Source organism: Vipera berus (assembly GCF_964194415.1).
Source record: "Vipera berus genome assembly, chromosome: 2".
NCBI classification, from domain to species: Eukaryota; Metazoa; Chordata; class Lepidosauria; order Squamata; family Viperidae; genus Vipera; species Vipera berus.
In genome coordinates, this window is record NC_138203.1 from 68,681,620 (window position 1) to 68,699,474 (window position 17,855).

At 40.5% G+C, this 17,855-nt stretch overlaps 1 protein-coding gene across 1 annotated transcript in view; it reads right to left on the minus strand.

Moving 5' to 3' along the window:
- Positions 1-17,390, minus strand: part of PCSK5 (proprotein convertase subtilisin/kexin type 5) — a gene marked incomplete at both ends in the record, with an annotated part of 222,828 nt that extends 205,438 nt beyond the window's left edge. The window contains one exon of the mRNA XM_081318873.1: positions 17,202-17,390. Coding sequence (XP_081174999.1) covers positions 17,202-17,390 — 189 coding nt within the window. The remainder of the gene's footprint in view (positions 1-17,201) is intronic.
- Between the last annotated feature and the right edge of the window lie 465 nt (positions 17,391-17,855).

A 17,855-nucleotide genomic window follows, 5' to 3' on the forward strand; every position in this document is an offset into this window, starting at 1 on the left:
CCAAAGGATACGCTCCCCAATGGAGAGAAGTCCTCAGTTGTAAATAAGATGGCATGTGAGATCTGCCATTGGGGAGACTGCAAAACGGCTGAGGACTAGAATATACGAACACGAGCTTGCAATCAAAAGACAGGAACAACATTCACAGGTGTGGGCACACATGGCCACACACAATCACACCTTCCATCCGGCAGGGATTAAGGCGATCACCCGTGACAACACCAAGGGTGGACAATTGTTCAAAAAAGCCTGGTATTCCAATAACCTCTCAATCAACCATCATATAGACCTCCCCCTTGCATACCAAGCCCTTAGGATTTGGGAAAAGGAACAGCACGGACAATGTGAACGCAGACAATGCGAACACTTACAGGGCACATCGCCAAACCAGGATCAGGATTGCATAACTACACAACAACCCCACACCACAGAACATGAGAAAGAGGAAGAACAACCATTAAGATCTTTCGGTATGAGAACACGTGCAATGACAAGAGCAATGGCTATGACTGATAGAACGGGCAGTGATCCCCCTCGAACAGCAAACACTCAAAGACAATTGCAGCCTACAAAAATGAGTGCAAGGCAGCTCAAGAAAATACGACCGATAGAAACAAACAGACCGGTGACGCGTTCCATGATTGGAGCGCAAAAACGCCAATGATATAAATGTGGTTTCACCGCTCCAACAACTTTATCCTGACGACATTGGCAGTTTGGCCAACGAAAGCTCGATTTTATTAAAAACTGCTTTAGTTTTTTACTTTGTCCCAGTGATCGAATTTCTTGCTTCAATTTCAGCATGCCTGGGATTTGTGTTTTTAATTTAATTAGGGAATATGTATATATACACACACACAGACATATATATGTGTGTGTGTGTGTATGTGTATATGTATATATATATATGTATATACACACACACACACATATATACATATACATACATACATATACACAGACACACAAATCTATCTATCTATCTATCTATCTATCTATCTATCTATCTATATCTAATCTATCTATCTATCTATCTATATCTATCTATCTATCTATCTATCTATATCTATCTATCTATCTATCTATCTATATCTAATCTATCTATCTATCTATCTATCTATATCTATCTATCTATCTATCTATATCTATCTATCTATCTATCTATCTATCTATCTATATCTAATCTATCTATCTATCTATCTATCTATCTATATCTATCTATCTATCTATATCTATCTATCTATCTATCTATCTATCTATCTATCTATCTATCTATATCTATCTATATCTATATCTATCTATCAATCTATCTATCTATCTATCTATCTATATCTATATCTATATCTATCTATCTATCGATTGATCGATCGATCGATAGTATAGATATAGATATAGATAGATCGATAGTATAGATATATATATACTTACTTATAGATATATCTATACTATCGATCGATAGTATAGATATATATATACTTACTCCACTCCCAGTAACTGATGGGAACCTGTATGTGGGACCATGGGTTATCATTCATTTCTTCCAATACATATTTCAATATTTCATGGAGGTCACTGATCTTAAGTCCTAACTAGACCAATTGATATTTCTAAGCCTTAGAGTAAAACAGAAAAGTTCTTTAATCCTGAATTATTCAGTGTGCAGTTTGTTTAGAGATCTTATTTGTTCATTCCATAGAAAAAGATATATTCATTCTCTGAAATAAAATACTGCATGTATATTGCTCTATCTTATTTAACAGAAGAGCAACAACTCTGTGTCTATTTTCATGTGAATCAAAGTTAAAATAACCCAAGACAAGTTATGTAATCAGGCATTCATTTATTATTTTATCTTCACCATAAGATATATACAGATAGTCCTCAACTTAGAGTCTGCTTAGTGACTGTTCAAAGTTACAACATTACTGAAAAAAGTGACTTATGACCTTTTTTCACACTTATGAACATGGCAGCATTTCCATGGCCACCTGATCAAAATTCAGACGTTTGGCAACCGGCTTGTATTTATGACAGTTGTAGTGTCCCAGGGTCATGTGACCACCTTTTGTGATCTTCTGACAAGCAAAGTCAATGGGGAAGCCAGATTTACTTTACAATTTCTCTGATTCACTTAACGACTGTGGCAAGAAAGATCGTAAAATGGGGCAAAACTCACATAAATGTTTCACTGAGGAACAGAAATTAGGGCTCAATTGTGGTGATAAGTTGAGGACTAACTGTATTTGCATTTCAAACAAGCTTATAGCATTCATTGTAATTGATACAGTAGACTACAAAAATAATCCCTTTTACTTGGAACACATTATAATATCAATAGACTAGCAATAAACATTTTATTTTTTAACTTGCATTTATTATTTTTATAAATAGCTCAAGGCAGTGAACATACCTAATAACATACCTTGGGACATTCCCCCATAACAACCCTCTGAGGGGGGCTGAGAAGGAGTGACTGGTCCAAAGTCACCCAGGCAGCTTTCATGGCTAAGGCAGGACTAGAATTCATAGTGTCCTGGGTTCTAGCCTAGTGTCTTAACCATTAGACCAAACTGGCTTCCTATCACTCCAAATGTCTAGTTAAAATAAATGCAATATTTTCATTTTATTAACCTCAGAAGAAAATTTAAGTAAACAATTTACCTAGACCAGGGGTAGGCAACCTTGGCTCTTTTATGACTCGTGGACTTCAACTCCCAGAATTTCTGAGCAGCTGCCTCAGGAATTCTGGGAGTTGAAGTCCATGAGTCATAAAAGAACCAAGGTTGCCTATACCTGACCTAGACAATCACCCAATGTAATTAACAAGAAGCATTTATTAAAGTTGTACATTGCCACAATGTCTACCTGTGCCACAAATCCAAAAAGCCTGGTAATTAGTGGACTTACTTCCTTGGGACAGAGCCATCCCTTCAAGAGTTCAAGTGCAATAAACAAAATGTAACTACATCTTGCTTGGATTCAACTGTAGATGGCATCATCCCATCCAAACCATGATAGCCTCCAGTCAATGGGACAGAATTTTGGCACAATCTCCTGGTGGGCCTTGTGAGAGGAAGAGATTGCAGTACCAAGCTGAGTATAATCAGCATACTGTTGGTATCACACCCTGGACTTTTGGATGATTTCCCACAGCAACACTATGCTGAATGGTAAAGGAGAAAGAAATAACCCCTGTGGCACACTACTGTAGGACAAGAGCAGACAGAACCTGGGGGCAGAGTCAAGTGAATCATCAATCTGGAGTCCACTATGTTTCCACAAATGGTGTAAGTCTTGCATTCCACTGACTCTTTATCTAGTGCCAATTTAGTGTTGATCATTAGTTGGCTAGATTCTTGTGAATAAAAAGGTAAAGGTTCCCCCGCACATGCGTGCTAGTCGTTTCCGACTCTAGGGGCCGGTGCTCATCTCCGTTCCAAAGCCGAAGAGCCAGCGCTTGTCCGAGGACATCTCCGTGGTCATGTGGCCAGCATGACTAGACACCAAAGGCGCATGGAACGCTGTTACCTTCCCACCATAGTGGTCCCTATTTTTCTACTTGCATTTTTACGTGCTTTCGAACTGCTAGGTTGGCAGAAGCTGGGACAAGTAACAGGCGCTCACTCTGTTACGCGGCACTCGGGATTTGACCCGCCAAACTGCTGACCTTCTGATCAACAAGCTCAGCGTCCTAACCCACTGAGCCACCGCGTCCCTTTTCTTGTGAATAGGCATGATCAATAAACCACTTAACTGGAACTTGATATCTGGTCTTGATTCTTCATGCCTGACAAGGAAGTGACCACCTGGTCAAATTGCCTGACTGCTACTGACTGGAACTGAGGTAGGAATAGAATGACCATAAAATACTGCCACTCATCTTTAACCCCCACAGACAGTTCCTAGGAACACCATAGTTAATGGCCTGATAAGCAACCAGGAGATTTAGATCTCCATAAAGATCCCAGCAAAGTTTATCAACTGTACAGCAACTAAAGTCATATCCATTCTGTACTCAGGCCTGAAAAGAGGCCAGATAATCTATTTTCTGCAGAGTGCTTTGCAGCTGCATCGATCACTACATATTTAAGCATTTCCCCCAAAGTGAAGATTGGGATAAATAGTCTTCCTTTAAGGAGAGGCTGCCCAGAGCTTCTTTCAAGGACGCTGAAATCATCCCTTCCCACAGAAAGCATGAGCCACATTTTGGATCCATCAAGTCACCTTTTCATCTCCTGTACAAGAGCTAGGAAGGGAATGGTCCAATTCTGTAAGTGGCAAGGGTCATATCAGAGAGACCCAGTGTAGACTTCAGATTATGCAGGCCATAATGAGTCCAGATAATAGAGCTAGGATGGCTCAAACACCATATTAGACTCTGCCCACCTTTGACAAATCCAACTTACTTTGTTAGCAAAATGTATCCAATGTGAGTGTTCATACTGTCCTTTTTTTCTCCAGAGCAAGGCTGTTGACCCACCTTACAAATTCAATCAGGTAAGAAAAATAATGATGCTATAGGCTATGATTTGAATTTGAACTTGTGCTTGGTCACATTTACTTTTGATCTTTTTCCACCAGTGCTTTGGATATTATTTATGGGGGTTCAGTTCCCATAACTGCTCAGAGAGCCAATCTGTGCCTCAGGATCAGGACACCAAAGGGGATCACCTAGGAGAACATTCATTGAGAGTCTGGGCTACAGGAAAACAAAGCCATTGGTGAACTCACCTATGACATAATTGGGAAATTCCAAGAAACCATCTGAATTCATGTATTTAAGACACATCCTAACCCTAAAAGATCCCACTCTGCAAAGGTCCTCATAGCAGTTAATCTTAATTGGATCAGAAAGAGATCCAATTTGACAATGAGGCAGATCTAATCTTATCACGTTCTATGCAATTTCTCTGAGCATGTGTCAAGCTTGAGAAGACTGGAGGCAAGTCCATGACTGCCAAAATATAACTGGCAGATTTGTTGATGATGCCAGTCTGGCATAATTCTGGTAAAATGGCTGGCATGGAGCCTGAAGTCAATCAACACCCTAAAGTGGTGTTTCTCAATCTCAGCAACTTTAAGATGTGTGAACAATTGCGAGAATTCCCCAGGCAGCATGCTAGAAGTTCAGAAAAATACCTACCTCATCTCTAAAGCCCAGCTTAAACCAAGCTTCCTGACTACCTCAAAAGGAATGTCCCTGGTCACATATCATCCAGTAAGATCTATATCACCTTCCTGACTCTTAGTTCAAGATTGCAGCAGGACTCAAAACACAGGAGGGCAAATGTCCAAAAGTATAGCCCCACTCAACCAGATCTTAAAAATAAATGTCTGGTCCATCATCTTATCCAGAACCAAGTCATAGATTAAGCATCGTCTTGGCCCTGGCATTTACCAGCATCAACATAATCCAAAATTATGAATGATTCAACCATCAGGTCTTGACTGGGGCTTCCAAGCTGGAAATGGATGTTCACAATAAATTCTGATCTTTCTTCCCTGAAATGACCAAGCACCTTCTACCATATCTTCCAGGTACCTAGGATACCTGATTATAATTAGGATCATGTTATCAATGTTTTCCAAACTGTGGACCCATATTAAAACTAACTAATCACCTTCCAACCCAAATTGAAGAACCACCTTAAGAACCACAATATTAAATCACACAGTAATTAAATCACAACTATATACAACTCATACCCACAATCTGACTTAACCCACAGTGCCCAAAACAAACTTCCATAAATGACTTATCCTCAACTATTATTTACTACTCACATTCAAAAGTGCCAGCCATTTTACCAGAATTATGCCAGACTGGCATCATCAACAAATGCCCACCTTTCCAACTTTAACAAATGCTATTATGTTTAATAAAAAAGGTAAAGGTAAAGGTTCCCCCACACATGCATGCTAGTCGTTTCCAACTCTAGGGGCCGGTGCTCATCTCCGTTTCAAAGCTGAAGAGCCAGCGCTTGTCCGAGGACGTCTCCGTGGTCATGTGGCCGGCAAGACTAGACGCCAAAGGCGCACGGAACGCTGTTACCTTCCCACCGTAGTGGTCCCTATTTTTCTACTTGCATTTTTACGTGCTTTCGAAGCCCAATTTACCATATCTGATCAATCAATACATTATTCATCAGGCAACCTACTCTGATCAGTCTCCTTCAATGAAGTCAAGACCACTAACTGCTCTCTTATTGACAGAGGGTTTCCTAACTCCCTCTGAATATGATCTGATCTACAGGTTTTTTTCTTTTCTCATTTTTTGTTCTGCATTCCCTTTTCTTCTTTAATCTTTATTTAAATTTAATTTTATGTTATAATAAACCTCAATCAAAGTCTTTAAAACATTCTGGGGCTTTGTACCTTAGGGTGTTTGTTTGATCAAGAATGAATTATTCTGTAAAAAAAATGTCACTTACAATTCAGTGCTTAGCCTCCTCATAATATCAACATTCTGCAGGTTTCTTTGTTGTTCAGATTTATTCTTTATAGTCCATGTCTGTATTATTATAATTTTATTGGAACTGGTGTGAAACAGTACCTGATGGAAAAGAAACTACAGGTCCTCCGACTTATAATAGTTCATTTATTGACCGTTCAAGAATAGAATGGCACTGAAAAGTAACTTGTGGTCGTTTTTCACACAACCATTGCAGCATCCCCATGGTCATGTGATCAAAATTCAGCTGCTGGACAATTGACTCATATTTACTACAGTTGGAATGTCCCAGGGTCATGTGATCACCTTTGGTGACGTTCCTACAGGCAAAATCAGTGGGAAAGCTGGATTCACTTAACAACTGTGTTACCAACTTAACCATTGTTGTGATTCTCTTAACAACTGTGGCAAGAAAGGTCGTAAAATGGGGGCAATCATCTCTTAACAGCTGTCTCACTTAGCTCAGCCTCTAACCTCTCACCAAAATATCAAACTCTAAGCAAATTTCACATATAAATAAAGTATACGCCCATTGCTCTTAATCCAGTCAATTCATCTCCCACATATCCTGAGTGATGATTCGCTATCTGATTAAAGAGAGGAGCTTCTGTTGCTTTTTGTGCATGCTCTTTGATCCTACAACACTGGAGCCTAATAACAGGACATGCCAGCAAAAAAGTTCAGGAGGGCTCAGCTGCTTCTGTGCTGTGCCTGGCAATGGCATCTTCCTGCAAATAACCAGAACCCCAGAAATCCTCTTTTATTATATCTATAAACTGGGAATTTATTCTCACCATTCCTTGACAGTCTTGGTTTTCAACTTCTTCTTGCGCAGAATAGTCCAAGACTGATCTTAGTTTGGGAGTTAATGATTATGGATGGGTGGATACTGTCAGCAGTAGCTGCCACTAATGGAACTCTGTCTATATATTGTATGTTTTCTTTATTAAGCCAAATACCTTGAGAAAAATACAGCTGAATTATGGGCTTATGTATCTCTATTAGTTTATCAGTGTGAAGACTTGGGCAATGCATTAAAATGAGTCCAGAGTGGTGAATAAAAGAGAACAAGGGTCTAGGAACTGAAAGCCAACAAAGTATAATACCGTATTTCTACTTTGTGTGTATGTTTTACATGTGGTCATGTGTATACAAGAAATGAATGGAAAAGGGAGGTAAAACAAATTTTAGCATGGCGATGTCTGTTTTACATCAAAACATATAAGCTGTTTTTTTTAAAAAAAAGATCATTCTGTTTGCTTTAAACACAAATAAATGAACATTGCTTAAATTAGGGGAAATGGCACTATTAAATTTGAAGAAAAGTAATTTGTTTTGCTCTGCCCTTTGCCTGATAATAGATTATTGCTGCAGAGTAGAAAAATGTGAGTTTAAAGGATTACATCTGATCTGTTCTATGCTCTGGACTCCTGCTGTGAGACAGACAAATTCAGGTTCAAGGCACTGTTATTGCTTTGGAGCTCAGATTCCATAAATATCCCTTTGCTTTGCATTCACAAGGGTCCTTAACTTGCCTCAGTAGATTCTTCTTTCTGTTTTCTAGGCTCCCGCTGGGGAACAGACAAATGTGTGTGCAAAGCAACGTTTTGGGAGTGAGACATCACTCTCCACTAAAACAAAAAAACCCCACTAACCTCAAAACAAAATAAAACCTTACTGCTGGTTTTCAGTTCTGTTAAAAACTTCACTCTGCCTTTTTAAAAACTATTACTGTTAAATCCTGTAACAGCTAGCTGAGCAGAGAAATGTGTATACCATGAATTTATATGGCATTCATAATGTGTCTGAAGTTATCCCTCAGAACTCTCGCCAATATGTTGTTGCTGCAGTGGATTAACGTGTAATACGTTCTCATGTGTGATACTATCCCATAGATGTATAATATAGCTTCACCAATGAAGGCTGATTTTAATGATTCTGTCCTAGTTGTCAGTCAGCATCACTCTCTAAGAAGTAAGAAACAGTAGACATGAGACCTGTTTACTGATAAAGATATATAAAACTTCACTAAGTAGCAAGGGTCTTTGCTAATTACGCTGATATGATTTGAAAAATCATAGGCTATTTTAACAAATGGCAAAATATTTGAGAACAGTATCAAAGCATTCCTGACTTCTGAGCTTTCTGCCCATTGGTTCTGTAGTATAAGATACTACAGTCAAAATATCTCTCATGAAACCGTAATCCAAGCTTTCTGCTGATTACCCCGCCCGTACACATGCTCACACAGTTCTGTATCTTAAAAACTCTACTAGCAGCTCAGAATTTTCTTCAAAGCTTAGTAGAAAATTTAGTCACACAACTGAAGCAGCTTAAAAGCACTCAAAATAAACAACCAATACGCATGTAAATGGGTCCTCATTTTCTGTGAGATTTGCTGAAATAAAAGGGAGAGAAAGAACTCTTTGCCTTTATGTTTCATGTTGCATGAATGTGAGAAGTGAAACAGAATTTAATTTTAGTTAGACAACCAGGATACAAGATTGATAAATGACAACATGTGATACTCCCATTGGTAACAGCAGAGTTTTAGCTCATTTGCCTCAATGAGTGCCTGCTTAATGGCATCTATTAAGATGTGTTGCTTGACATTCTTCCAAATAATATAGCCATGGACGGTTGTGGTGGTGGATGGGTAGAGTAATTAAATTACAGATATGCATGATAATGTCATTATATAAATGCTGTAACTTATGGACTTGTATCAGAAGATAAGACACATATATAATTGCAGCATTTATGTGACACCTGTTGGAAAATTAATGTAGGTAATTTCCAGTTTAGTGTGCACCCAGCAGACTCCTGGTGAATCCCTATACCAAGGTCAGAGCAAACCCTCACACTACCCAGTACAGTTAGAAAAAAAAATAGCTTGAAATGTATTTATTAAATATCAGCAAACACACACACACACACAAACAAATGAACTGTCAAAGTGGAACAAATGCACGGCAAAAGCAGGAGAAGAAAGGAACATAAAGAGGCAAGAATTTACATTATCTATTTATCCAATTTATCAGAAGAAATGGAGTAGCCTTCATAGTCAATAAAAGAGTAGGAAAAGCAATACTGGGATACAATCCTCAAAATGACAGAATGATCTCAGTTCGAATCCAAGGCAAACCATTCAATATCACAGTAGTCCAAGTCTATGCCCCAACCACCGGTGCTGAAGAGGATGAAATTAACCGGTTCTATGAAGCCCTACAGCACCTTATAGAACTAACAGCCAAAAATGATGTCCTTATCATCATGGGGGATTGGAATGCTAAAGTAGGAAGCCAAAAGATAACTGGAATAACAGGCAAGTTTGGCCTTGGAGTACAAAATGAAGCAGGGCACAGGCTGATAGAATTTTGTCAAGAGAATACGATGGTCATAGCAAACACTCTTTTCCAACAACCCAAGAGACGGCTTTACACATGGACATCACCAGACGGTCAACACAGAAATCAGATTGACTATATGCTCTGCAGCCAAAGATGGAGAAGCTCTATACAGTCAGTAAAAACAAGACCAGGAGCTGACTGTGGCTCAGACCATGAGCTTCTTGTTGCAAAGTTTAGGCTTAAATTAAAGAAAGTAGGGGAAAGCGCTAGGCCAGTCAGGTATGAATTAAATCATATCCCTGTTCAATATACAGTAGAGGTGACAAATAGATTTAAGGAATTAGATCTGATAGACAGAGTGCCTGAAGAACTATGGACAGAGGTTCGCAACATTGTACAACAAGTATCAACCAAAACCATCCCAAAGAAAAAGAAATGCAAGAAAGCAAAATGGCTGTCTGAGGAAGCTTTGCAAATACCTGAGGAAAGGAGGGAAGCGAAAGGCAAGGGAGAAAAAGAAAGATACGCCCAATTAAATGCAGAATTCCAAAGAATAGCTAGAAGAGATAAGAATGCCTTCTTAAATGAACAATGCAAAGAAATGGAAGAAAACAATAGAATAGGGAGGACCAGAGATCTTTTCAAGAAAATTGGAGAGATGAAAGGAACGTTTCATGCAAAAATGGGCATGATAAAGGACCAAAATGGCAGGGACCTAACAGAGGCAGAAGAGATTAAGAAGACGTGGCAAAATTACACAGAAGAACTATACAAGAATGAGCTTAACGTCCCTGATAATCACAATGAGGTGGTCACTGACCTCGAGCCAGACATCCTAGAATGTGAAGTGAAGTGGGCCTTAGAAAAGCTGAGCAACAACAAAGCTAGTGGAGGTGACAGTATTCCAGCTGAGCTATTCAAAATCTTAAAAGACGATGCAGTAAAAGTGCTACACTCAATTTGCCAGCAAATTTGGAAAACTCAACAGCGGCCACAGGATCGGAAAAGATCAGTTTACATTCCAATTCCAAAGAAAGGCAGTGCCAAAGAATGTTCAAACTACCACACCATTGCACTCATTTCTCATGCTAGTAAAGTTATGCTTACAATCCTACAAGCTAGACTCCAGCAGTATGTGGATCGAGAACTACCAGAAGTACAAGCAGGATTTCGAAGAGGCAGAGGAACTAGAGATCAAATTGCCAATGTACGCTGGATCATGGAGAAAGCTAGAGAGTTCCAGAAAAACATCTACTTCTGCTTCATTGACTATGCTAAAGCCTTTGATTGTGTGGATCATAACAAACTGTGGCAAGTCCTTAAAGAGATGGGCGTACCTGACCATCTTATTTGTCTCTTGAGAAACCTATATGCGGGCCAAGAAGCAACAGTGAGAACTGGACACGGAACCACTGATTGGTTCAAAATTGGGAAAGGAGTCCGGCAAGGCTGTATACTGTCGCCTTGCCTATTTAACTTATATGCAGAGCACATCATGAGAAAGGCAGGGCTAGATGAATCAAAAGTTGGAATTAAGATTGCCGGAAGAAACATCAACAACCTAAGATATGCAGATGATGCCATTCTAATGGCAGAAAGTGAAGAGGAACTAAAGAGCCTCTTGTTGCGAGTGAAGAAGGAGAGTGCAAAACTTGGGTTGAAACTAAACATTAAGAAAACCAAGATCATGGCATCTGGCCCTCTCAATTCCTGGCAAATAGATGGGGAAGAAATGGAGGTAGTGACAGATTTTATTTTCCTGGGCTCCAAGATCACTGCAGATGGGGACTGTAGCCAAGAAATTAAAAGACGCTTGCTCCTTGGGAGGAAAGCCATGGCAAATCTAGACAGCACACTAAAAAGCAGAGACATCACCCTGTCAACAAAAGTGCATACAGTCAAGGCTATGGTCTTCCCAGTTGCAATGTATGGCAGTGAAAGCTGGACCATAAGAAAGGCTGAGCGCCAAAGAATTGAAGCCTTTGAACTATGGTGCTGGAGAAGACTCCTGCGAGTTCCTTGGACTGCAAGGCGATCAAACCGGTCAGTCCTAGAGGAGATCAACCCTGACTGCTCTTTAGAAGGCCAGATCCTGAAGCTAAAACTCAAATACTTTGGCCACCTAATGAGAAGGAAGGACTCACTGGAGAAGAGCCTAATGCTGGGAAAGATTGAGGGCAATAGAAGAAGTGGACGACAGAGAATGAGGTGGCTGGATGGAGTCACTGAAGCAGTAGGCGTGAGCTTAAATGGACTCCAGAAGATGGTAGAGGACAGGAAGTCCTGGAGGAACATTGTCCATAGGGTCGCGATGGGTCGGACACGACTTCGCAACTAACAACAAAATTATGGTTAAGGACATAAACCAGGAAGATGTTTATCTTATTACCTAAAGGTAATAAGATCATTTTTAAAGCTAATCCATTTGCATTTGATCACTGTAGGGAATTCTTATCGATTAAAAAAACAGAAGGAAAAATTTCAATCAAGTCAGAACAAAGGACTATTCAAGTTCATAGCTGACATTTATCTCTCTAGAGGCAGTCCTCAACTTACAACTAGTCATTTGATGACAGTTCAAAGTTACAGTGACACTGAAAAAAGTGATTTGCCATCAGTCCTTATACTTACGAAAATTTGGGCACTTGGCTACCGGCATGTATTTACAACAGTTGCAGCATCCTGGGTTCATATGATTACCATTTGTGATCTTCCCAGCTGGCTTCTGACAAGCAAAGTCAATGGGGAAGCTGAATTTGCTTAATGACTATGTGATTCATTTAACTGCAATTATTTTCTTAACCATGGCCAAAAAAAAGGTTGTAAAATCAGGCACCACTCATTAAACCACTGCCTGGCTTAGCAACAGAAATTCTGGTTCCCATTTGTGATTGTAAATCGAGGACCACCAGTAGCCAGTGGTGGGATTCAAATATGTGAAAAACTGGTTCTCTGTGTTGTGGGCTTCCGGAAGTCCATTCTGTGCCTGTGCAACAAAAAATTAACTACTGGTTCTGCTGAAGTGGTGTGAATCCCACCACTGCCTGTAGCCCCTAAAAGTCCATTTTGGAGGATTACTTTTGGGATCTCTAAACATTCCGTTTTTGAAGTCTGTCTAAAAAAAATCATAATACTTTCATTTGTTTTATGTAAAAACTTCCACACTTCTCTGGTACATATATGTACCATAAAACATATACAGGATATAAAATTCAGTCTAATGGAAACTGTCTGTCTGCCAGTCTGTATCTGCCGTGTGTGTGTGTGTGTGTGTGTGTGTGTGTGTGTACAGTACTTTTTTCCTGAAAGGAATTGAATGTAGGTATAACAATTATAGGAAATATAGCATTATTCCAATTTCTTGCTTGTTGGCTTAGAAACTTAAAAAGGGAAAGCCTTAATATCAGAAGAATGTAACACAGGTTATGGAAAGAAAGCTTTCAAAATATAGAAAGATGGCAGTCTTCCATTTTTTGTGCTCTCTTGGTTCCATAGAATAAAAATAACAAATTATTACAATGCTATTTTTTCCAGGGTATGCTTTGTTTAACAGTATGAAAAATTTCAATTTATAAGACGTTAATTTGCCAGAAGTAAATAACCATGACAAGAGAGAAAAATGGCTAAGGTTTTGTTGTAAATGATTGCCCTATACCAATGTATCCAATTAGTTAAAAAGTCACAGCATTTCATGTACTAAAGTGACATAATGCTAATTTAGATGGAATTTCTGAGTAGAGTTCTAAAGAAAAATGATTATTAAGAAGAACTTGTTATCTATGAAGGAGAAATCCTAACAATGTAATTGCTCTCTTTCTGGCCTCTCATTTTGTCCTTAAAGTAAATGAGTCAAAATATATTCTTGGGGTATTTGCTATTCTGTGGAATACAAAAAACCCATATCTTTGGTTAATAGGCTGTGGAAACATTCCATAATCTTCTATCCACCACACAATATTTTATGTTCTAGAGCATTCATTATAACGTGAGACTTGAATCAATTTTATTTACTATATAACTGAATCTTTTTTACATGATCATTATTTCTAATTTTAAAAATTCTTAATTGTTGCAAATTATGTTATCTTTAGAAAAGATAGTGATGAGGTTTACACACAAATCACAATAAAACAAAACAACAGGCGGTCCAGATGTCCAAAACAATGTTCTCTAGAAATATTTATTTTTAGAAATGTTATAAAATACGTAGTGCTGTTATATATAGTTTATATAATTTAATGTATGTTTAATCTCTCATTCAATTCATTGAATTGCTTGAGCAATTCAAGACACATGCGTACATGGAATGTTTAATAATTTTTTTATTTAATAGTTTGGGGTCTAGCAAATCCAGGTGTTTGTTAACATCTGTAGATTCTACAAATTCAGGTGTTTCTAAACTAGCTAATATGAATCAGACCAGATCAGCGTCAACTTATTTAACTCATTTGAATGAAAGCCAAATTTAAATCTCCCAAATACACCTGCATTAGACAGACTTAATCCACTCCTTTATATAGAATTAAAATAGTACAATATCACTAAGTGCTTTTTCCAAAACACTTTAAAATATGTCTGTACAGCATTCACTAATAAATATTGCTCAAAACATTTTCTATCAGCTCAGAACATTTTCTTTTCCATTACTTTCCTTTCACCTCAATAACTTCTTATGATTTCGACATGCTCTTTAATAGAATGTATTTCCCCAATTCGCTGAACTTGTGTTAACATTAACAATTGGTATGAGAAAGTATTTTGTAACAAAAATAGGTAACTAAAAAGCTATCACAAACCATTTAGTTATTATGAATATTGTCTCCAAGATATTTTTTTTAAAAAAATTCTAAACATTGGAGGTCTGTGGTACTGATCCTATGTTTGATGATTTATTGGATGTTTCTAATTGGCCACTGCAGGACACAATATGTTGGACTGATCAGGAGTTATATTTGAACTCTTGTTCTCATGAACTTGGAAACTTTTCTTTTTCATCTGCTTACCTTTCTTTCCTATTTTGCAATTTATGAAAGGAAAGAATGATGGATTAAATCTGTCAGCTGCCCAAAGGTTCTGCATCAACTCCAGCAAGAGAGCAATGTTAGGTGTTTATAGAGATTCTCAATCATCCGGGACATGGTTGTCCCAAAGGTGCTTTTTCAAAGGCAACTGGACCTGCTTGGTTTTTTTCCTTGAAAACATTTCACTTCTCATCCAAGAAGCGAACTGAAGAAGCTTCTTGGATGAGAAGTGAAACATTTTCAAAGAAAAAAACAACAAGAAAACCCAGTTGCCTTTTAGAAATGCACATTTGGAAGAGCAATGTTAGGGTTCCCATGTCTCCTGGGGGGGGGGAGAAACTGAATCAGCCTTCCTATTCCTATGCTTTCCTTCCTATTTCTTGTTCTCTCTTTACCTGAAGTTTAGTTCCTTAATTTTGCCTCTCCCATATATCAGTCTTAAAATGAAAAGTATATGAAAGCATTAATCTCTTTTAGGGGTGTCCTCTTAAATTCAAGGTTGTCTTTCTTTCAGAAAGGGCCAACTTCAGCAGTAAAAAGCTCTGTCTTGGCCTGATGAGCTGCGTTACAAATTAATCCGTCTCCTCCCTTTCTGTTATTCTGGCAAAGGCTCAGGCAAAATCTTGGCCCTTGCACGAGGAGGGACACACACCATCTGCTTGTTGAAAACTTGGTTTCCATTTGCTGAGCTCAAAGTTCACCGTGGAAAGAGTAAGGGAAGAGTTCAAGTCATAGGGAGGAGCCAAGTCAACATGGCTGGGGATGATGGGCATTTTATTCCAATGCATGATGAGGACTTGAGATTGGGGGATATTTAGGACAGACAGTAAAGCTTTATCTTGCTATTAAATGCTGATAGTTTCTCAAATCTCTCATCTTCTTGATGACTATGCTACAGTCAGTGCTTTTTTTGTAAAAGAAAAAGGTGCCGGAACTCACACATGTCATACAACCTGCCTTGCCTACCCTATAAGGTTCCATCCAAAAAAGGTGCCGGAACTCCGTTCTGAGCGTTCTATGAGAAAAAAAGCCCTGGCCACAATTATAATGGGGGAAGAACAAATACCAGAATAAGTGCAGTACACTAAATTCCTCCAGCAAGCAGTGGAGCCAAGGTTTCCAGACACAACAAGGAAATCCATCCGGTCACCTTTTGCAATGAAGGAAACCCCACAAAGTATGCCACGTCTCCCACTTATACATCTCTAGCCCACAAAGTACCTGCAAACCCTAACGCTTCCTTGATAAAGTTGGCCCGAAGCGAAAATGAAGGGAAAAGTCCATAACATAGATTTAATGAAGCAAAAAAAAAGGGTGGGGGGGGATCGCTAGGAATCCTCAAATGGAGAGAGACTGAGCTCAAGGGACTATCATTCTAAACCTAGCAATTAGGAAGTAACGAGCGCTTCTGAACATGCACAAAAGGGGGTCCAACCACAGCCACAGGGCCTCCAAGTCAACAACCAGCGTCAGGTAGTTGGCTTGCTTAAAGAAAGAAGCACCCGAACTAGCACGTTTCTGCCTTTTCGGCTTCCTTAAGGCCGGGGAAGTTTGGAAACCTTTTTTTTTTGTTTTTCCTTTCCCTCTCTTGCAAGCCCCCGCTTGCCTAAATATGCCCTCCCCTCCCCCAGTCTCAGGGCTCGTCAGCGACCCCCAACAGGTTCTTGCTCGGCTGCCTGCAACCTTCTCCAGCGTCGGCCGAGCAATTCCCGCCCAACACCTCCCGGCGGGCTCGGAAGCCTGGAAAGTATGTCATCGCCCCAGGACGTGCGCTTGCCTCGGCGTCCAACCGCTCTCTCTCTCTCTCTCTCTCTCTCTCTCTCTCTCTCTCTCTCTCTCTCTCTCTCTCTCTCTCTCTCTCTCTCTCTCTCTCTCTCTCTCTCTCTCTCTCTCTCTCTCTCTCTCTCTCCCTCTCCTCCTCTCTCTCTCTCTCTCTCTCTCTCTCTCTCTCTCTCTCTCTCTCTCTCTCTCTCGTCGGAGCTTTTGCAACCCGGCTGTTTGGTTTGGTTTTTCCGCTTTCCCTTTCTTCCCAATTCCTAGCCGTCCGACCTCGCCACCGACCTCAGTTCTCGGCCCGACAGCAAGGCATCCGGGGGGCGGGGGAGGGAGGGGGGGAAACGGACGTGACCTGGCCAGCCTTACGACCTGCCCTTCGCGCTGCCTGCTTCCCTCAAGCTCCGCGTCTGCCTTGCAGGAGATGACAGGGAAGGAGGCGAGCAGGGCGCCCACCGCCTCCCTTTCCCGCGCCTGCCGCAGCACCAGCACTTTGCAGCTTTCGCCTGCCTGCCCACCCGGCCGCCCTCCCTCCCTCCCGTCCGTCACCCGCGCCGGCTGCGGGGCGAGAGCCGGTGGCTTTCCTTCCGCCTGAGGAGGTTTTACCTGTCCTATATTGATGTAGCCGTACTTGCTCGCTATCCGGTTGGCTTCTGGGAGGCCGCCACTTATCCTCACCGCCCAGTGGTTGGTGTACAAGCGAGTCCTGCAGGCGGGCAATAAGAAACCCATCAACAGAAGGAGCAGGCACAGAAAGTCTCCTCCGCTTCGGACACCTCCGCAGCAGCGGATCATCTTCTCGGCGCTTTAGTTTTTCCCCCACACACACACAAACGAGCAGGAGGAGGAGGAGGAGGAGGAGGAGGAGGTGGTGGTGGTGGTGGTGGTGGTGGAAGGGTTGAGGGAGAGAAAATCTCAGCCGGATTTTCACCCGAAACTTTTCTCCTTCGGTACTTCTTCCAAAGCTCTCCGCTCTGCTCCGGGCGCTTCTATCAGCTGCGGCGGCGGCGGCGGTGGCTGCAAGACTTCCCCAAAGTTACCTCAAGAAGGAAGCCAGAAAAAGTCCGGAATAGGGCATTGAATCTCCTGAGGCGCTGAAGTGACCGGGGCATGGAAGGAGGCAAATTCTTCCTCCCAGCTGCCCGAACAAACGGCTTCGAGGCGTCGGAAAGTTACGAATCGATCTCTTTCCCCAAATGCCTCACACTTTCCTCAGCTTCAAACGCTTTCCTTGCGCCGTGGGAGACTCTGGAAGGAGAA